At 37.9% G+C, this 23,127-nt stretch overlaps 1 protein-coding gene across 1 annotated transcript in view; it reads right to left on the bottom strand.

The window, feature by feature from the left end:
• Window positions 1-23,127, bottom strand: part of ACSS3 (acyl-CoA synthetase short chain family member 3) — an 89,538-nt gene that overhangs the window by 53,494 nt on the left and 12,917 nt on the right. Inside the window, exons 3-7 of the mRNA XM_086740054.1 lie at window positions 17,241-17,429; window positions 12,465-12,599; window positions 12,070-12,210; window positions 9,232-9,312; window positions 9,052-9,147 (exon numbers count right to left, since the gene is read on the bottom strand). Of these exons, the coding sequence (XP_086596180.1) occupies window positions 9,052-9,147; window positions 9,232-9,312; window positions 12,070-12,210; window positions 12,465-12,599; window positions 17,241-17,429 (642 nt within the window). The remainder of the gene's footprint in view (window positions 1-9,051; window positions 9,148-9,231; window positions 9,313-12,069; window positions 12,211-12,464; window positions 12,600-17,240; window positions 17,430-23,127) is intronic.

The following is a 23,127-nucleotide window of genomic DNA, read 5'->3' as shown; positions in this document are numbered from 1 at the left end:
TCAGATAGAGAGGAAAAACAAACAAAATGTAAACAGTGTAAGGAAGGGAATAGAAAGTTCCCCTGACAGTCGATAGGAAATAACACCCAAAGAATAAGGCAACACTTAAAATATTCATTCAGGAAAAAAAAAGTAAGTCTGGCCCAGCTGTAAAGTATTCTTACTGATTCTGCAGAAAAACTTCCCCAGTGCCTAGGCAGCTGTTCAGAGTTTAACAAATCCATAAACAAAAACTGACATAAGCAAAACAAATCTTAGACAGTGCAAATTAATTTCAGAGCCTAAAAAACTACAAATAAAATTGCCAAAGAAAGTTCTCATTTATTATACAAAAATTTCAAGAAGTACTGCAAGATGCCATGAGAGGCTTATTACCACATGCAATTTTGATTTTTAAAAAGTTAGTAATATAAACAATAAAGCACAGGATAATTAAATTCAGAATATGCTGACAGATTGCTGAGTCACCTGGGGACTATGAGCAAATGAGATGCCTCCTCTGGATTTCTGCAGGGATCAGTTCAAGACCTGTTGCTATTCAGTATTTGCATCAATACTGGAGATTAAAAATTATTTTTAAAGTTACCGGCAATAACATCCGCGGTTGACAGAAACTGAGAGCACGGTAAACAAGAAAAAGGCAGTCAGAGAGCGATCTGCCTCACCTAACTTAAAAAAGAAAAGTAGAAACAGACACTTCCTCTATCAGCAAGGAGGATTCAAGCAGAAAAAACTTTCTTTAATAACCTACCAAGAGACCCTGAGACCCATAGACAGATAGGAATGTCTTTCTGGAAGTACCTAGATTTAGCATGTAATTTATCAGATGTCTACCAGCTGAGTAGACATACTCAGACAGAATGTGTTGATGGATAATTCATGATTATGAAAGAAGATCCATAGTCAGGCAGCAAGAATGATCAAGAGGATAAAAATGTTCTCCTATGGAGAAAATCAGAAGCCACTGGGATGGATTACGTGAGGAAAAAGACATATAAGAGGAACTATAATGAAATAATCAACAGCTCACTGATAACAGCTCAGCAATGCCCTTTCTGTCCAACTCCTAACAACAAGGGGCTATTCAGTTAAACATAAATTCAAACATATGAGGAGGAAATTCTCTCTGCATAGCAAATGTTATACATGAAACTCACTGTCACCAAAACCTGCTGACACCAAAGCACACACAAAATCCTGCCACACTAGGATTCAAAAGGAAATGTTCATAGAGGCATTCATCCTTCTGCTGCTGGCTCTGTTGCCAAACCTCCACTAAGGACTTGAGATGGTATGTCCTACTGAATTCGCTCCACAAATACAGTCAGCATGGATGATGGCATAAAGATCACAAAACCGGCAAAATCCAGAGGCAGCGCTTTCTTTGTAAGCTGATGATGATGGCTTACAAGAACTGCAGAAAGGCTGGATGCCCCTAAGTTGCTAACAGCTGTGCCAAACAAGAGTAATTTTAACCCTGTTGTTGTTGTTCTATACCCTGTGGATTTGTTCCAACAGCAGGGACTAGAAGGATCCCAGTAAGTGTTCTGAGGAAGGCTCCACGTGCACAGCAATGTCTTGCTACAGCTCTGCGTGGGACAACAGCTCCTTCTCTTTCCTAGACCGCTACAAAAGTCCTTAATGCATGGCTCGTTGGCAAGTGCGGGCATTCTCTTCCTTACCCTAGCTTCAATTCAAAGTCCCAAACACTGGAACTACAATGCTGCTTTTTTCCTGATGTCACAGGGTCACAGGTAGTAGTGAGACTTTCTCTTCATGCTGTCTTGTTGCTTACAGCTTGAGATTCCACTAGCAAGAGGAATCTAGAATGGGCTATGAGACTTCAAGTAGCATATTTATAGCTGAAGTTTGTCATACCTTGGAGAAGAACAATGCAGGACATATTATTTAAAAAAACCTCACCACCAACCTTGCCGTATTCAAAGGAAAGTCATTACAGTTTTCACATTCCTGACAATGGTGCTACAGCAACTAAAAACTGAAAGCATGTAGTTTCCATAGCAATAGTTAAAATTACAAGTTGTCACCAACTAAGTAATTTTAAAATAAACAGATCACTTTAAGAAGTGAGGGTATGAAGTCAGCACAGTTTATATTCAACAGTGACTGTCCCTAAGCAAAGGGGATGATGTTCTTTCTCTCTACCTAAATAGCATACTGATACTCCCAAACCCCATCATTAGGCAATCATTTAGGAAAAACTCTGACTAAAAATTTATGAATATTCACTGTTAAGACAGTCTTCTGAGCAGAAGAAAAACTATACACTATTCCTCTTCGTAAACATTATTTTTTCTCCCTATGCGTACAGCAGCCTTCCTTTTCTTCCTATTTTTAATCCTCAAAAAGACGACACTGATGTCATGAACACTGTCTGAAGACTCAATTGGCAGCATCTCAGAGAACGAAAAATGGGAAATGTACTATCACTGTTTAATAATGTTCTCACCAAGCGTGAAAATCACAAAGCAGACATGTAAGTCAATCAGATGTTAATTCTGATTTTTCTTTAATACAGTTAAAGAAATAGGATTTTTTACTCTTTTTATTTTCCAAAATCTACACATTTTAGATTCAGAAGTGCCTTTATAATGACAATAACCATCTTGATCTTCACACATTCACACAGAGATAAAACTTCACTGTAAGATGACTATGTAACAGAGACTGTTGAAGGAACTCATCACTTTCCTCCTCGTTCATCCTTGTCTTATTCTACACCTGCTAGAATGAAAACCTCTTCATTGCAGTTTTGTTTCAGAGATTCTCTTCTGTCGAATTCATGCAACAGTTTTAATGTGGCCCAGGCTATTAGTGGTCAAAAAGAAGAACACCAAAGTGTTCTTATCTCTGAGAAACTGTCATTTTTGTCACACAGCTTTCTTCTTCCACTTAACGAGTGTGGCGGTGATGAGTCAATCCCTTTGGAATGAAGAATCTAATTAACATCTATTAGGTGTTTAAACATTAATTAGACTATAGTAATTTAATACTCAAGCTAATATGATATGTGATTCTATAAATGTGCATTTCTGCTACTGGGTGATGGTTTTGCTCCTTTTTGTTCAGAATATGAGAGAAGTCAATCACAGTGGTCCCCTGCCTTAAAATTCTATCAATTTAGTGGGAAATCACTGGGGTTTTTCCAGACAAACTAGAAAATTGACCTCTTCTGTAACAGAATTAAATTTTAAAAGGAATAAAAACTATTTCTTTCCATTTTTTTTTACTATTTCATTTCTATTTTTCTATCAAAAGTCATTTATAATTGGAGTTCTCTGTGTAATTAACCTCACATATTGACTCATACTATCTAACAAAAACATTTACTGTAAGATCAGTAAAGAATATTCTTTTCTTATAGTATATTTCTGCTTCTTAAATCTTGAACATACTTATTAACCCTGGTTACCTACACAAATATTTTAAGTTGCTGGGAAAATAAATTCAAGATTGAAGGACAGCATGTTAGTACTTAAGTATTGCTTACAGTGATGTCCACACATCCTTTTAAGACTTCATTTCCAGACAACAGAACAAGGTCAAAATAAGTAACAGGAGTTTTGTTTGTTTAAGGATACTGAATTTCTGAAGATTTCACAGGGTTTTTACATATATAAAAATGTAATATCAAAGACTGTTACCACCTGACAGGAGAGGGAAAAATGGAGTCTTGTGGGATTTAACTGCAGCACAGACTATTCTTCCTCACCCCTTCACCTCAGGAAAGGCAGGTGAAAAATGCACACTGAATACCTCGGTATACAAATCCATGCATATTTCAGCTAATTTTTCAGAGCCAAAGCTTGATTCTCTTGTTCACAGTGGTCTCTTCTGCCACCACAATAATGCAGAAAAGAGTGTCCAGACTGTTCCTTTTCTTCACAGGAAAAACAATCTTTTTATGCACAACAGAAAGAAGACTGCAGTGATATCTTTTTTTTGTAAGTAGTTAATTGAGAGACTATATGACTTAACTCAGGATATTAAAAAAACAATCCCCAAATTATTTTGTGAACCTTTAGTTCTCACAGATGTATCCATGCTTGCCCTACATGGACAGCATACAGGAAGAATCTGCCAAGCGTGTCCTCTAGGATGAGCAAAAGGTATGACAGCTGTGCAGTATGTACACATGTACTACAAAATATCACAAATCCACCCCTGCATCTGGAGTTATTTGCAAGTTCAAGTACACAAGTATATACCGTTAGTTCTTCTGGACATTTTTATCCATCTATACAAATGCACGTATTTGAACATATGAACTGTGGTATATTTACTGCAGTCCCTTTTCCACATAAAGATACATTTAGTTACTAAGGAATCCTTTCTGCGAAGTTTACCTCATGAGTTAATATATTCTCTCATTTATTTGTTCCTCTTGAATTCTGCCTTTTTTCTTTTCCAGGGATTTTGCCCTACTGCTTTCAAACAAATGCCTTCCTCCCTTTTTAAAAAACTACTTGATTACTTTTAATTTGCAGTGCCCTAGAAATAACCTTACTTCCTAATGTCCTTCAGAACTTGTATGTGCATTAAGAACCAAGCGTCACTCCTGTAATCAGCAAGCTGACACTTGTCATTGACTCAAAAGCTTTCTGAAGTTCCACAGTGAGCTGGTTCATAAATTCACAGAAGCAACTATATTCCACCAGATTAGCACACGGGAGACTCTTCAAAAAACACCTAAGCATAAGCAATGCTCAAATGAATAGCTAATTTTGAACGCTGCAGTTCCACTGTAGATATTCTCTGCATCACATAATTCATTGCAAGCTCTCAGGCTTTCACTGAAAGTAAGTAAGTCTATCCAGACATAAAGTACACTGAGATTCAAATTAAGAATAAGCTTTTGTTTAAGTTTTCTCCAGCTGCTGCACTCATTGCAGTAAGCACTAAGGCCTGCGAGCTTCTCTGTCTTAGCCGTTTAGGGAAAAAACCCCCTGTGCTTGTTGTTAACACTTGGTGTACTTTAATATTTAAAAAAAAATACTTGTTTTGCAAACCTGCTTTTCTGAGAAATTACTGAAAAGTCAATCCAATGCCGAGAAGCTAAAAACCAAAGTTTTTTGCCTCGTATCACAAAATTATGTGGAAAAAAAACATCCTGACAAAAGCTCATTTTCTATTTCACAGAACAACTTAACACACTACCCACAGTGTTTCCACAAACAGAAGAAAAAATTAACACTTTCAAAAGTTAACCACAATGTTAAAAGTTAACCACAACGTTAAAAGTTAACCACAAAGACAAGAACACATTCCAAAACACATTTTTAAGACCTCAATATTTGCTTTGCTTTTAAACATTGCATTTTGCTTCTTATTTTACATTTTTCTGTAACAAAAATGATAAACAACAGGATTTTGTACAAAGAAAACCACACAGATGTCAGCTAGGCATAATCTGCTATTCTATGAGAGATTATCAGTCTTCCTACTACATGCTCTGGTAAAAATAAACTTAGTACCACATGAAATAATAACATGAAACATGAATGTGAGCACATATAGTGTCACACTTTGTTTACACAGCAAGTAGTGTGAATCAGAGCAGATGAGTACATCAAACCATTTAACACAATACCACTGGACACCAGTGTCTTTCAAGCAGACAAATGTTATGCAATGATTAAAAAGGAACTGATTCCCAATACTTCTCTCTGTTCTTAGTTTTCCCCTCCTCCACACTTAATGTGCTTCACACACTCCCTTGCTGCATTCAATTTGCTTGGTTTGGGTAAACCTGGCTAATTCAGCTACGCCTTACCCCAAGCCTGCAAAGCCCTTCCCTTTACGACCTTTCCTGAGCATGATTTAGAGCAGAGGAAGAGATAATATATTGCCAACAACCAGTAACTTAACTGTTGCATTTCAAATAAATGGTACCATCCTGAATGCTATTTGTTGCATAAGCAGCTGATTGTAGGGCAAGGATAGGATCTGACCATGTGGCCAGAAGTACCAGCACCACTACCACCACAAGGCAGGTCCTTTATACAGTGCATTTAAGGAGAGGAAGAGACAGTGTGGCTGGGGTTTTGTGCAGAAGCCTAGGAGAGCTGTTATCAAGGCATGCCACGTCCATGACTTACACAGTTTCCGGGACTGTGCCTGGCACGCAGGCAGAGCTGAGATGGGGCAGGTGGTCTCTGACGGAGCTTTTTGCTCCACAAACTTCCCTCACAGCCCCTGGGGAATTGTCTCTCAAGGCACAGCAGCTCTCACAGTCAATCCAGAGACTTACATTGCCTTTCTGTAGCTCTGCAGCCGGTGCCCTAATTCTTCCAGAAACCTCTTAAACACAGTCCCACACTCAAAACATGTACAGGAAAGGAGCACCGACACTTACTCGGGTGGGCATTTAGACCACTGATTTTGCAGTTCCCGTTGCCTGCCAGGGTAGAGAGGGGATGTTCCTGTATGTTGTCTTGTGGGGATCCTCTGGGAGCTGCAGGCATGTAGATGTGTGCAGCACTGTAGGCACACTTTTCCCTGAACATTTCTCCCTGATTGTTGGTCCTAGGAATAAGGGCATGGATGTGCTCATGAGCAGCAGGCTTAGTGGAGTGCTCTCCCCTCCCCTGAAGATCTGTTCAAGATCTCTGTGATAGTAGCACACGCACTGTGCCACCTCTTGAAGCATGGTTTTGCCACCTCATCAAGAACATGGTCTTCATCTACTTGAAATAAGTGCAACACTGCTTCTCAGTCCTCTCCCACTTGGCAGCAGGCTTGACATTAGCAACAGGGTGGTGCATCTGCTGGAGAAACTTTTGGGCCTTTCAGAGCACGTGCTGCCAAGCTCCAGGTTGCCCCTTGCTCAGTATTCTGGGAGGTTAATGCGATGGTTGTCACTACTGCAAAATGCAGCAGTAGGAAAGGAAGAATAATTTTAATAAAGTTATAAGAAAGATGCTGTTCATACAGGGTGGACAGCAAAAGAAACAGGGCTGGTGAAGAGGTCAGAAGCAAAAGCTTGGAAGAAATAAATGAGTAGCTGAAAGTCAGAACAAGCAGGCATTTGTCAGTCATTAGCAAATATAAAGTTGCACATAGCATTTGGCCCTTTTGCATAGCACAAGAAGTACTTCAGTTTTAAAGCTTTCTGTTGGTACGTGTACTTTTCATTTGCTCTGGAAAACTTCACAGCAGTGAAGTTCCACTCAATGGATCCTACTCTTTTATCCCAAGAGGCAAATCTGCTGTCTTAGCTTTCTCTGTAAAGATGTCATTCGTATGTCTAAAATCACTCTGTGAACCAAATCAATAAGCAATGACAATCAGAAGACTCATGTAGACACACCCCTAATGACTACTGTATTTCTGGACGTAGGAATTCTTGATCCACTTCAAGAGGCACCTTCTGTTTGTGAGAATCTCACTTTTAGTGTTTATAAAGAGAGTAACTTTGAGCACAGAAGTATACTTCCAACTCCCAAAACAGGATGCAGCAAGCCATAGTCAGTTCTGTAGTGCCTGATGCAGCAGCATTCAAACAATTTTGGAAGGAAACTCGCCTTACTACAACTGACCATGCTTCTTCAGTATCCCCAGGATTTGGAAACATATTTACTCAAAATTCAGGCACAAACCCAGCACCAGCAGGCACAAACCCAGCACCAGCGTGTAAGTTCATAACAGTGAAGCACATCTCAACCAATACCAACTTAACTGGTTGTGCAAACACCAAAGGATTGTTTTGATAATGCTTGTTTCTGAAAACAGTAACAAACTGTTTCTGTTCTAGTATGGTCATCTTCAGTTGTACGGCGTAATAGCAGGAAGATAGAGAAACTTTAATCATAATATCAATTTCCTTATGCAGAACTTCTGCACCCATGATGGTCTGTAAAACAGTATGTTTCCACCATATCATGCTGACTCCCCTGCTTGTGAAGCCCTGGATACAGATGATGCTCTAACAACAACTGCTATAATCACAATGTCATCAAAGCTTGTTTCACGTGCTTTCTTACGCCCTCAGTATCCAGTATATTCACTATACTTCTGCAGTTCTTATATGCTCTAAGCTACTGCTGGATTTCCCTTAATGGTTTACAAGTTTCTAATTACCACTACAAATCAACAGAGGTGATCAGCATGTCACGATGGCAGAGTTAAAACAACTTCTGCCTCTAGGACTATTGAAAAAGACAGAACAATTACTAAGTGGGTGTCATGCTGCACACTGTCGAAGAAGTTGGGATACACCCAGAATTCCTAATGTCAGGTCAATGCAGACTACCAAGTCTCTGCATGCTTAAGAGCTAACCATGTCAGTGCTTGTACATAACATGTCTTTAACTGTCACTGATGGATACCGCATTCACTCCCTGAAGAACAAAGATGATGTTTCAAGCAACACTGTATCGTCTTGCCTGGTGATTAGAGAATCAATAATAAGTTCTGAAAAAGTAACAATGACTGCTTTTTTGAGCACCAAAGTTAGGATGCAGCAGGCCACCCTAACTGGACTATTCTTCTCCACCCTACTGAGTTTCTTTCCCTAAGGAGAAGGACAAAGGCCTGAATGTCATCAGAGTCTTGGCTTCAGGTGCCTTGACTGACAGGGGGAGGAAAGAAGAGACAAGTCTCCTTAAAAGTTCCAGCTCCAATCATAGAGCTCCCAATTGCCTCCAACTCGGATTCTGTAAGAATTTGTCATCTCCAGACACGCAAAACGCCTTCTCCTAGATCCATAATAAAGGTAGTCTAATGGCCTGTGGCTGAAGCCTTAGCAAGACAGGTACACTCCACCATCTGCCATGTCTAGGTCTGTTGTTTTGGAGTTCCTTGACCCGCTGACCATCACCAGTCATACAGAGGATGTAGACAAGTCTGAAGGACAGCGAAGGAAGTTATCCTTAGCAGTACTGTAATAGACAGGAGAATATAAACACTGAAGATACATACACAATTTAAACATGTGGCATGAAGAAAGGACAGGCATAAACAGGATCATCAGGATCACCAACTGGAGGAGACGCTACCTTTGAAAGGCTGGCTTTTTAGAATGGATCATACCTCATATAAAACTGTAGTATTCCCATGAAGGAGAGGCCCATAGCAAATGTAGGAATGACCAACAACCCAGCCTAAATCAGAAGCTGCCCACCACACCTAAAATGAAATAAAAACATAAATATAGTGTAGAGTTTTTAAGAGGCATTAAAAAAAATTCACATGACATTTAAACAGAATTACCTCACCAGGTTTGAGTCCATATACAGCAGACATTGTCCAGTTCAGCATAACTGCATAGCCACCTGTTGGTCTGATAACACCCTAAATGAGAAAATTTCAATATTTAAGATCATCTGCAGGATGCAATGATATTCCTGTCTTCAATGACGTTTTAGGGTTTTAGCAGCAATAGATTTAAAGTTGTCTAATTCCAATACTCCTCACTTACGAAAGGGATCCATTCCAACAAGTACATGGTTCTGTTAGCATTCCCACTGAGGAAGTAATTTCGGAAAACAAACAAATAAATAAAAAACATACAAGAAAACAAACATAAAAACCTAACTCAAGGCCTAGATGACAACAGTTTTCAGAAGGTAACTAGCAAAACTAGAATTCTCTTATTAAAATCAGATACACAAATATTTAGTCAACATATGCTAACAATAAATAAGAGACTGAGTACTTACCTCACTTAAACTAAGCGAGCTAGGCCTGTTTTAAATTCATTGCCTAGTCTCTCTGTATCAACACTGGAAAAGAGGAGCACTCGTGGAGTAGCCGATCCCTAAAATAACTGAGGTGAATTACTCCCTGAAACATACCCCTCTCTCTGCACTAATTGTTTTTAAAGATGTCAGAAAATTGGCTTCAACTAGATGTCTCTTTTTGATACGTTTAATATTTAGCCTGAAGTATACATACGAATACAAAACAAAGAACATCCTAGTCCCAGTCTAAAAGTGGGATTTGAAAATTAGAATGGGACAGTGTCAAAAGCATCATGCACCTTGGTAAGCCAAAAACTGGCTCTGGAACACCATTAATAGGAAAAATTTTGAAATATTTTGTACTGTTTGTATATTTAATATACATTTCATCATCTTCTAGCACACAGTTTCTAGAAGAAAGAATTAAGTAAACTATGTCCTGATGTCCTGAACTAAACTTCAGATGAGATTCATCAGAACAAACAAATGTCTAGAGTGCAGACCTTACAATGCAGCTATCTGTCTGTACTAGGCACGGTACATTCTCTTTATGTCGTCAATAGAACAAAATAGGCACTTTCAGGCCTTGTGCAAGAAATGAGGGACTGTAGAGACATATTAACTCATTAAAATGGAGATTGCCGCAGCAGAGAGTGGTTAACTAACACTTCACGAATTTCAGAAAGCAGATTGCCTTTGTTAGTCTCAACTTCTATACTTAGAATCATAGAATCATAGAATGGTTAGGGTTGGAAGGGACCTTCAAAGGTCATCTAGTCCAACCCCCCTGCAAGGAGCAGGGACATCCCCGACTAGATCAGGTTGCTCAGAGCCTCATCCAACCTGGCCTTGAACGTTTCCAGGGATGGGGCTTCCACCACCTCTCTGGGCAACCTGTTCCAGTGTTCTACAACTTGCATTGTAAAAAATTTTTTTCCTAATATCCAATCTAAATCTACCCCCCTCTATTTTAAAACCATTACTCCTTGTCCTATCGCAACAGGCCCTACTGAACAGCCTCTCCCCATCTTTCTTGTAGGCCCCCTTGAGGTACTGGAAGACCGCTATAAGGTCTCCCTGAAGCCTTCTCTTCTCCAGGCTGCTCTGAGATTAACAAAAATTTTGTTACGAAGGTCATAAGGGAGTAATTTCAGTTGCATGACCATTTAAAAGTAAGTTCCTTAAATGAATAAAAAAGTTGTTTTATTCATTAAATTACTCACTGTAGCTTAGCACTAGTTGACAATCTCCTTCTTATAAGAGCAATTCATTCAAGGTGTCTGTATTTTTCTCCAGAGACCCAACACAGTGAAGTACACTTCTAAGAACTTATATCTCTGAGATACCATAATTTGAAACTAACAGTCAAGGCAAATACCTGTTGTAACAAAGGATCTTATCTTGGACCTTTTGACAATATAATTAAATAATTCAATATACATATGTTGCTTTAAAGTGACAACATTCCAGGCAAAAGCAGAAGATATTTTTCTCCAGCAAAATCGATGTTTGCTTTCCTTTGTCTCCCTACAGATTCTGAACTTTATAGGCCACATCATTAAATTATTTTCTAGTAGTAGTCTAAGCACTGCCACACCCAGAGATGTGCGATATTGTCTCTGAATTTGTGGTGGTAAGACCACCATCAGAAAACTATATTCCACTTGTCTTCTACGCTTGAAAAGAGAACAGTAAGTACCAAGCAAACATTCAAGAGTTTGCTTTTAAAATAAGATCTTTTAAAAATAGATCATTAAGACTAATTGACATTCGAAAGTAAACATTTTCAAAGAATGCCCTATGTTAGTTTTCACTTATTCAATCTAAACTTTGATTTTCATGGGAATTACATTTTCTGAACTGTTCAGTAACACAAGCCTTCAGAACATGCTTAATTTCATTTAATCTAAAATGGCATTCACTACATCTTACCTACTGGAAGATTAGCTAATATGTAAATAATGAATAAGCAAAGACTATTCAGCAAGAAACTTTATCACACAAGTGATATATTAACTAATCTTGCTATTAAATGACTGTATTACGCTTATCTGAAACACTTAAAACACAGAAGGTATTAATGGATAAGATACTCTGCTGTCCTCAAAAGTTTATACTGTACAAACATTTTGAAGTAAATGCCGTTTATCCTCATTTTACTACTATTTAAATAAACAAAGAATATTTATTCCTAGACACTCTAAACTAGTGAAATGTGAATAAATGAGATTAAACCATTTCTAGCAATGCTTATAATTTACAGCACTGAGCTCTGGCAAACATTTTCAACCTTTTTAATTAAATATTTTCTCAAGTGGAACTGCAAATAGGTTGGTCACAGACACTTAGACTACAGATAGTCCTTTACCTTAGGCAAGCCTGTTGTTCCAGACGTATACAGAATATACAGTGGATGGTCTGAGGGAACTGAGACACATTTATAACACTGTGCTTTTGCAACTTCTTCTTCCCAGTCAAGATCGCGACCTGGTGCAAGAGGAACGTGGCCCTGCCCATTGAAAAAAATAAAATGGTTGAAAGAAAAACAGATGGAAAAAATGGAATTGGGTCAAAACACACATGCTACTCAATTTATTGCACATTACTATTCGATTTTCTGTAATCTCTCGGCTGCATTACTTCTATTTACTATTTAAATCTTACAAAAATAAATTTCTCCCATAAAACTGAAAACCAAACTATAAGAGATACTCTAAAAATTTTACTTGCAAAAGAGAAAAGGCACAACAATTGTACACCTACCAAATTAGGTCGCTTGTAAATGAGAACTTTATCAGGTTTGCTTTGTACCCTTGCCAGTGCTCCTTCTAGGAGGGATATGTATTCCACCTTCCTTTTTGGTTCTACTCCAAAACTTGCTGTTACAATAAGTTTGGGCTAAAATAAAGAAGTTAGATTGTTAATATATACATTTTCAATATATTTCATATTCATAACCTAAAAAACATGTTTTCCGTTAAATTATTTTATTAATGATGCTCAATGTATAAAATCTCTCTTCACATAATTAGAAACAGGGGTTTAGACCAGTTTCGTAAGGAAATCAAGCCTGTATGATCTTGCCGTCCACACATCTGTTTTTTGTTCAGGAGCACACTAGTAACTTCTGACACTCTTCACCATTTTCAACCAAATTTGAATAAGAAATCAACAGGATTAAGTGCTTCTAAGTTGCACAAAAATTAATGAACAGAGAGAAAAATCCATCTCCATCTTAGCCCCTCCATTAAGGAAAAGTGGTACACTGATGTCAACAATTATCTGTCCTGTTTAGCCTGCCTCCTAATTATCTACCTGCACCAAATGCTGTTATTTCAAAACTAGCTGTAGCACTTTCCTGGCTGTTTCCCAGCCTGCAATAAAACGTCATGGGAGGGAAAAAAGAAGAAAGAGGAAAAAGAAGGAAAACAAGAGATAACAGGAAACTAGAAATAAGCTGAAGTTAAAAGGTACATGAGGGAAGTAAAGCTAAAGTCTTTCAAGTGATGGTTGCAGGACTCAGTACGCAAAACCACTAAAAATCGTTTTTCCATAGTTCTGGGGGGTTTTAGAATAATTTATATTTCCAAATGTGGATTTAGCATCCTTGTCATTACATTAAGCTCAGGTTTTAAGCTCAGGTAAGATTTCCTAAGTCAAGCAATCTGCATACAAACTATTTTGACTTGGGTCCCAAGACAAGCATTTTTATTTCCTGTATTTCAGGAAATAAAAGGTAGCACCAAAGAAACTATGTGTTAGAACATAGTTGGAGAAGAATGAGTCTTCAATATCCTTGCTTTTGAAGTTATAGAAGTATATTTATCTTCTGCTCCACAGTCTGATCAAAGTAGTTTACTAATTGTATGCATTAGCATAAATCTCATTAAGTAGGCACAAACCACAATGCCACAGTTAAGGCTGTATTAAACTCAGCACAGAAAGCACAGATCAAATTGTTTTCTTGTGCAATAACAAAATGTTTCCCATCCAAACGTGCCAGTCAGGAGTGTTTACTACTTAGTTTGTTTTAAAAATAAATATTTCAGATGAGCTTTAAAAGTTTCAGCATCTGTCATCTTTCTCTTTTGAGATGCACTTATTTTAATAAAAGATGATACAATACAATGCAGTTAAACTGAAAATTCATCTGGAGGCTACCCTGAAATTAGACTGTAATTAATGTAGGATATTACCATAGTTCTATTCAATTGTTAAGATGAAAGACTGCTGTCAATACCAGGTTTACAGTCATTTGTAAATGGCGCTGCCTCTGCTCATCAACTACTTTGTATGCAGTAAGGAAGTCTAAAAATAACCAGTGCTAAATTGACTAAGGTGATGTATTTCCCAAGTGAGATTGCTACTTGGAAGCATCATGGATCACTCTGTGCAAATCAGAAGTCCATTACTGGCTTTAACTGCCGTTCTCTAGTGTTTTACCTCTCCATCTACTGACATTACTTCCTCTGCATGTCTGCTCCCATATTGCTTTTATACACCCATTTCCCACCTCTTCTGTGGCTTCCTGTAGTCCTGCACAGTAAGATTAGATAGAAATACAGTTAGTTTGAAGGAAAACCAGGAAAGTTCAAAGGTTTGCTGGAGAAGGAATGCCAGTGATAGTGAGCTGTAGGGAAAAAAAAAAAAAAAAAAAACAATACAAAGAAGTAGAAATGAGATAAAGCAAGACCCAACAGTACCAGACCAACAATTTCATTCTTTTGTAACGATACCTCCTAAAATTTCTTCTATAGTCTCTAATAGTTTACAAGGTAAAGTTTAGAAAAAGCAATAAATACATTTTATTGGGCCAACTAATAAAGCTGCAAAGAGCCCAAACTGAAAACCAATTAGCTTTGGGGCACAAAATGTCAGGAGTGTCATGAGATCTACAGAGAGATCCAGCACTGAGGCCCTCACTATTCAACACACAAAGCTCTTTCCTCCGTGCCTCAGCTACATATCTGATCGCAAGCCTATGTTCAAGCTTACTGCACTTTTGTTGTGCCTCACTCCTTAAAAAAAAAGTGACACACATTTTAAAGAAATTCAATGCTTATGCCATCATTATATAGCTCTGCTGCACCTGCTGGTGCTGCACTGGCTTTGTGGCTAGATGATCCCCGTCTGACTGCCATGCACATTAAGTTCTGCAAAATATTACACAGCGCTCTAAAGAAAGAGAACTTAATCATACCATACAAGTAGTTAAAAATAAAACACAAGATAGTGCCTTCTAATCTACAACACATATTCCAAAAATAAACAGTGCTTCAAGAGAAGAAAAGACTGGACTGCAAGTATTATAAGACAATTGTGCATCTTAAGTACCAGCTGCTGAGCTCGCTGCCTAATCACTCAAAAGGGTGGATCATCTTATGAATAAAAGTAGGGGTAACCATTCAGAGCCCCACCTGTGCGCAAGAACTGTGTCTTATTCAGAAAAAAATATGGCAAAATATAAGCTAATTTTTTCAAGGAGGTCTTACAAAAATTTACAAATGTGTCAACTGTAAATAAGTGAGGAATATGTTATTTCTGACCTCAATGAAAGACAGTAACAGTTCTGAGTAACTTGGGTGTTTTGTACAGTTTATATTTCAAAGAATTGTTGTTCACTTGCAAATCATAATACTGTTTAGTGAAGCATCTCCAAAATACATGTCTGAAAAACTCCTTTACTTTTATTTTATTTTGCAGGGTTTGGACTTAAAATCCAAAAGTCCTCTGGAATTGCTATACAGTTATTGTGACTCAAAAAACATGAGAAAATTTGATGGTTGAGGACATAGTAACTACCCTATTAAACAGGCATATAAGTGTCTTGTTCTTAAGTAACCTTCTCAGTTTTCCTAGTTTACTAAGATAGAGTGCTTAAACACGTCATGTTAATTTCTCAAAATATAGTAATGTCCTTCAAAAGCATCTATTGTTTCAATATTGGAAACTGTACATTCCCAGATTCAGGTGAAAGGAAAGATGACAAGAAACGCCTTTCTCACGCTCTGTATCACTTCATCACAATTCATCACAGAATGTCTGTAACAACCAATACCTGACAAGAGTAGCAATTATCAGCTGCAGGACTTAGTAGCATTCCCAGACCTATTTAAAATTCAAGATATATTAAGGTAAGCTGGTAAAGTATATGTACCTTTTCATAGTCACTAGAAAGTGCTTGTTATTTCTTTCACTTAGATCTCATAATAAAATGTGAAGTTTGACCTTTCTTCCACACGAGCATTTCACAGACAGCTTTCCATTGCACTCTTTCTAATTAATCTTACCAACATTAGGTCCTGTACTGCAGCACTGAAACCAATTCACATAAAAGCCTAATAGAAAGGTTAAGTTTTTTGAGACTGCTTCAGTTATCATCTGAGTTCAGCAGAATACCATCTGTTACAGCTACTTGTATGCATATCTTAAAGATAAACTCAGTAGTGTGCAATTCACTTATCAAGAAAGCTTTACAGTGTGCAAAATTTGGGCATGTTTTGAAATCTAGATTGAGGATGTGCCTCTCCTCTTTCCTTACTCTTCCATTACACATCAGATGGACAAAGAATAATCCACAATAATTAGATCTGCCTTTTAAAGGGAAAAAGAGAAGGCAATGTAAATTAGGATTTAATCCATGGCCTGCACCTAGTAATTCTATAGCTAATTCTATAGCTAACCCTGTGAAAGACTTGCTTTGTGACCTTGGGTAAATCACTTCGACTTTCTCTGTTTTCTTTTTAATGCATGAAGCGCGGATTATGATTACTGTGCTGTCTGCCTTTGTTCCTCAGAGAAAATCCATTGGGATTAATTAGTTAATATTTGAAAATACTCTAAAAGTAAACAAGCTAGAAGATTTGTATTGTAGCAACCTTCATTTTAAAAGTTCATCATTTTCTCTTCTATATTATTTTTCCCTAATTCTGTGAGTTAAAATAATTTTTTATAGCTGGTTAAAAAAGTGAGGGAGGGGGAAGAAAGACAGGGAAAACTATGGAGCTGTTGCTAGCCTTCCCCCAGCTTTTTTTCACAGTTCCAACAAACCATTTCAGCCATTTTATTAACTTCTTCTTTATTAAAACATCAAAGCAGGGAGGGGGGATGCATTCAACTTTCTATGTACAGATATTAATAAAATTCAAGCCTTGGTGATCCAAAAAGTACTTCTGTACACAAAAATTTTCCTCACACACTTGAGGAAAATCCCAGGTGAAAAGTCAATTTTAAGGTGATGCTTTGTAGAAAAAGACCGACAAATGAGAGAATAAAGTATGCTCTGAACAGACAGCAGCATGTTAAACTCATGCTTTTTTAAAAGAGGTCAAAATTTGTATCTCAATGTCTGCCATAAAGGTATTTTTTCACACTGCAATATTAGGTACTCTAAACAAACTGAGACTGCATGCCACACAAAGAGAAATGCTGTTCTCCCTGCTGGAGGAAAAAAAAAAAAAAAAAAAAAAAAAAATTTTCTGACATTGACTTATAAGAGTAACTTAGGTAGTAGTGTTTGTTGTTCCAAATACATATTACCTTTGCATGATCAATACGAACAGAAAGCTCTTTAGATGCAAATCCACCAAAAATCAGGCTATGGATGGCTCCTACTCTTGCACAAGCCAGCATACAGTACACTGTCTGTGGAATCATGGGCATGTAGATGACCACACGATCTCCTTTCTTCACACCATGTCTAACCATGACATCAGCTAACTTGGAGACCTGTATTGGCAAAACATACAAAACATATTAAAAGTTTCTCCATATCTGCTGTTGCCACATAAAAAAAAAAAAAAACCCAAAACCAAAAAACAGAACTTTCACATAATCAACAGATGCAGGACATTAAGGAGACAAGCCAGTATGATATGGAAAGTTGATGCATGATGCAATCCAGGTTCAACAAATTTAGAACAATTCCCTTTTTGCAAAAAACCACTGTAATAAATTTTTATTTTGTAAAATGAAAATGGACTGAAGATAATTATTTTACAAATTAAAGCAAAAAAATAAATAGCAATGTTTTGCAAATTTTTAAATGACACTCTAACCACTCATTCTTTTATCCAGATAATTGCTTCTATCTCTCAATTTTAGCTTTTAAGAATAGATGTAAACAGTGCATTTCATAACACAAATTCTGTCCTAACTAAGTTTGAAACACAAATCAGTATGTAGTAATATTTTCTCTATTACAGTGTCGTAAACTTCTCAGAATCCAAGACAAGCAATTTTATACCCTGAACCAAATGTAAATACAAATGCAGAGAAACACGTTTAGATTTAAGAAGTCATTTTTCTTCTCATTTTCAGATTTTTACTTTTGGTATGCAGAAGCCTGAAGACAGACTACACATGGCAGCAAAGGACTGGAACCCCAGAAATATGATAGATCAGCAGCAATGTCAGCCATCTGTATCAGTGTGAGAAAATATTTATTACCTCAACAGTGTACTGTATTCTGTCACAAAACCAGTATTGAATATTTCATTAGTACACCAGGACGATCTACCACACAATAAGTTCTGTTAGAGTGAGCATGGGAGCCTGTGACAAGCACTGTACACTTGTCTCAACCTGCTTATTGCGGTATGGAAACGTGGCATCTTCTAAAGGAAAAGCAAATTACCAGTTCCCCAACAGCAACTGAATGAACTCAGTTGTCAGAGGTTTCTCAAGTTCCAGACGCTGACAGTCGTGTAACACTCAGTATCTCAACCTGCTCATTGCCTTTAAATTTTTCAATTGGACACCAGTGTGTAGAGGTGTATAACTAATCCAGTTAAAAACTGCATATAACTGTGCACAAAACATAGGCTAACAGGTTAACAGGAAAAACTGTAGACTAAGAGGCAGGAAAGTAGCTTAATAAGCTAACAGGAAACAGGATGGAAGTAGAACCATCCCAGGAAGTTGTGAGCTGGAATACTCCATAAGCACGCTTACACACCAGTCAGACTTAAGAAGAACAGGATTTTTGCTTGCAGTAGTTTTACATTAGTGATAAGACTAAAAAGTTAAAATTCTCTAGGAAGTTCTTGGCATATCTGAAGACATATAAATCTAAGCTCAGAACAAAGGAGTTGCTCTGTCTTACAGCAGAACTCTTCTTACCCACAGTAGTAAAATTCTTCTTTAAGAGGTTACTATTCACTAGAAAACACTACAACAAACATAAGAAGTTTAAACATTCTAATTTCTTTCACTATCGATGTAACATGAGTCTACTCCTATATTAATTCCTCACATCTTACCTGTACTGCACTATTCCTTATTTATTCATTATATCACACAGAGAAGGTTTCAAGTAAAATTTAGTCTCGTGAAAGAGTCTCTTCTTCAGGTACTATCAGACTGGAGAGAAAGGAAAGGGGAGACAAACTCCTGAGAGCAGCAGGGGGATGTTGCCTGTAGAACAGAAAATATTCAATCTTCTGAAGCAGTAAGAGATTTTTTCAGTGACCCAGCAAATAATGCAAGCAATAGGAGCAGCCTAGGCCACCAATACATGTTGTGCAAGCAGGACTCTTTTTCAAGGATGAGCTAGTCAGGAGGGCAGATTTTCTTTGAAATGTTTTCCTTTCATTTATATTATTCATCAAATTTGAGTTTTCTCTATTTAAAGAGTTACCTTATTCCAGTTTAATATTTCAAATTCTAGTACTACTGTTACTTTCCAAGATTTGTAGGCATTAGGCTCTTTCTTTTATGGTCATATTCAAGAAAACTTGGGGCAATTACATCCAATCCTAGAAGCTTATCTGATACATGTACTGAAGAGGGTAATACAGTACTAGTCACTGCTTCTCTCTTCAGTGGGAACCTATGTCAAGAGTTTCAGCAACCTGAGACAGTAACATCCAGAAGCTCCAGACGCATCTGACCTGTGTTTGCACTAAATATACAGTTCATAGAATCATAGAATCATAGAATGGTTAGGGTTGGAAGGGACCTTCAAAGGTCATCTAGTCCAACCCCCCTGCAAGGAGCAGGGACATCCCTGACTAGGTCAGGTTGCTCAGAGCCTCATCCAGCCTGGCCTTGAACATTTCCAGGGATGGGGCCTCCACCATCTTTCTGGGCAACCTGTTCCAGTGTTCTATAACTCGCATTGTAAAAAAATTTTTCCTAATTTCCAATCTAAATCTAACCCCCTCTATTTTAAAACCATTACCCCTCGTCCTATTGCAACAGGCCCTACTAAACAGCCTTTCCCCATCTTTCTTGTAGGCCCCCTTGAGGTACTGGAAGACCGCTACCAGGTCTCCCTGGAGCCTCCTCTTCTCCAGGCTGAACAGCCCCAACTCTCTCAGCCTGTCCTCATAAGAGAGGTGCTCCAGCCCTTTTATCATCTTCGTGGCCCAGTTCATCAACAAATGACGCATATTTCTACACTCCTGCCTGAGGATTTAAGAAAATGGAAACACAGAAACCCCAAGCATGCATGTTTGCATCAGAAGGTAACAGCATAGATTCCATTTTTAATAAACATTGCATAAATCCCTGCTGTTATTTTCAGCCACCAGAGAGAACGTGTTTATAAGGCAAAGTCATCACTACACCAAGCTAAAAACTCACACAAACTAAGGTATGTGCATGATTTATTTATTATCAGACCTCTTACATTAAATGGTACTGATTATCAAAATAAAATATCTTTAATTCTAGAGCTATTAATACCTATCAATACTCTATGAAACTGACATACATTATCAAAACACAACAAAAATCAAAAAGGCCTAGACCTGGCCAGAACTAGAATTTATTGCCGTAACACTGGCATTTACAATCTTGATGATCTTGGAGGTCTTTTTGAACCTTAAAAATTCTATGATTTGTAGACAGGAATGGTAAAAGTAATTGTAAGTAAGGATAACAACTTCACTTCCAACACTAAACTCCTTTTCTGTACTTCCTACTGCAAAAACATTAAAATCTGCAAACTCATTGTAACACAGAGCTAATATCACCTTATCTCAAAGAACTGAGAAAACTAATCCTAATCCTTGTGAGACTCTCAAGCAGAGTGTTGATAAAAAGGCCAAAGGCTATGAAAATAATATTTAATGAGTAATTTTATATTCGGTGTAAATGTGGATAGTAGGCAATAAGCAGTTAAATACAATGGATGAGTATTATTATTCATTATTATTATTTTATCATTATTAATGATTATGAAAAAGGCAATGTTTACCTGCTAAAGGAAAAAGGCACCATTTAAAGATCACAATTACTAATTTTGTAGTAGAAGACTCCCAGTGTCTGTATACAAGCTACATAACTTTGGTACTTGGCTATAGGAGGGAGACAGTGAAGAGATCTGCATATACTTAACTCATTTTTATTGAAAGCTATCATGGGTAAATTGTACTTAAAGGAGAATATATGTAGCATGCTGCAGACAGGAACCACGTCTTCCATGCAAATCCAGTAATCACTTGTTTGCATGTAACCTCCCCACTCTAAAGAGTTTAATGTCACCAAAGAAAACAACCCAATACAATACACGAGTATCTGTGATTTCCCTTGTGCCCCTTCCCTCATCCTTCTGATGGACAAGGAACACTCGGACTACATAATACATAATAAAACACTTTCTCTATCTGCAACTATTTGGAAAACTAGGGAACATCATAAAGCAAGTTTACATTGCCCTTAAGATTGACACAGAAATCCTGAAACGTCCAAGCAATCACTCTTTCTAAAAAGCAGGGAAGGGGGAAGAGTAAGTAGTGATGTGTCATTAAACCTTGAAAAGCCATGAAGCCTTCCACTTTGTTACAGTGTTGTCATTTATGGTTTACATTAAAACAGCATGCTTTATCACTCAAGATTTTACAGTTGCTATTTTCCTACCAGCATGCTATTTCTCTGCCTTTCTTCAAGTTTAAGATTGTTCTATCATTTGACACTTCTGTAACAAAATCACTTGAGATATACTAAGAAACTCAGGAAGGCTTTCGGCTTTGAAGATCTGGGTTTAAATTACAGTTCTATCAAATGCAAGCCCACAGTAAGAATGGCTTTATTCTTACCCAGCCACCAACCAAATACTACATCTGTATTAAAAGTTCAGGTATGGAGAAGTACTGCAGTTCTGAAATAAACCACCTGGCTGTCCCCAGTAGTTACAAAAAAGCAGGTTTGGTCCATGCCAAAAGAACTCTTCTTAGAAGACACTAAAACAGAAATTCTGCTCCAAATGCTCAGAAGAGGAATTTCAAAATTTCCTGGGTTGAACAATGACTGGGTTTTACCAGTGTCAAGTCCTTCAATGCAAGCTAAATTCAAAAGGATTCTTCAAATATCGAGAGCTCCTGAAACATCCTGAAGTCCATCTAATGATGTAAAAAGAGATAGGCTTTCATCTAAGCCAAAGATAGCAAGTCGACGTATGCTCTTCAGCTTCTCCACCATGTTGTTTTACCAAGACTAACAAAGTACTCCTTGCTGCTTTCCCCTGCCCCTTCATCAGCCTCTTCGCTCTTCTATTACTCTTCTTGTTTCCTCTTTTTCCTACTGCTGCAAAAGCCTCTCTGGCAGATGCACCGCACTGTTGCTAACATCAAACCTGCTGCCAAGTGGGAGAGGAAGGACAAGTGGTGCTGCTTCAAATAAATGAAAACCATTCCTTGATGAGGTGGCAAAACCATCCTTCAGAGATCTTGAACAGACCTTCAGGGGAGGGGAGACCACTTCACCAAGCCCACTGCTTGTCCATAGACATCTAAGGACACCCATGGACATCCACACGCTTGGTCCTAGCGTGCCTCAATAACACAGCCCTCCCAGGCTTCTGCACAAAAACCCCACCTCAAATGCAGCGTATAAAGGACTTGCCTTGTGGTGATAATGCTGCTGGTACACTCTTCCACAAATAACAAGAAAAAATATAAGTTAGTATGACTTGTTTCTTTCTCATACACCCAGACAGCTGTGGATACTGCAGTTGGTTGTAGTAATTTCTCCTTCCTTCTTTCAGATGCCAAGTTCTTTGGATTGAGAAGAAGCTGGGGATTTTTAGGAAGGGCCATTTTACTTCCTGTTTTGAGAGATCAGCTGTGGACTGTGTGTCTCTAAGGAGGGACTGGGCTGAGATGGGGATTCCATAATACTTATCAGCTTGGTATGGATGTAACGTTTGAACAGAAGCCATGGCATGCACCCCGCAGAAGAGATGGATTCTAGACAACCACTTGCCTCAGAAGAAATTTCTAGTACCTCTAAAGAATAGCCCATAGTGTTCTGCACAACTCTTGCTGCATCTATGTTCCCCTAAAAGGCCATTATTTGGACAACATCCACTCAGAGTGGGGAAAGAAATCAAGCAGCAGTGACACAGGTGAAGGGTGGGCCTGACACTTCCTAAAGGAATCCACAAGTCAAGGAAGCAAAGATTTGTGGGACAGCTATGTTTAGA

The sequence above is a fragment of the Chlamydotis macqueenii genome, chromosome 1 (genome assembly GCF_036417535.1).
Source record: "Chlamydotis macqueenii isolate bChlMac1 chromosome 1, bChlMac1.mat, whole genome shotgun sequence".
In the NCBI taxonomy this organism is placed as follows: domain Eukaryota; kingdom Metazoa; phylum Chordata; class Aves; order Otidiformes; family Otididae; genus Chlamydotis; species Chlamydotis macqueenii.
This window is presented reverse-complemented; position numbering and strand designations above follow the sequence as displayed.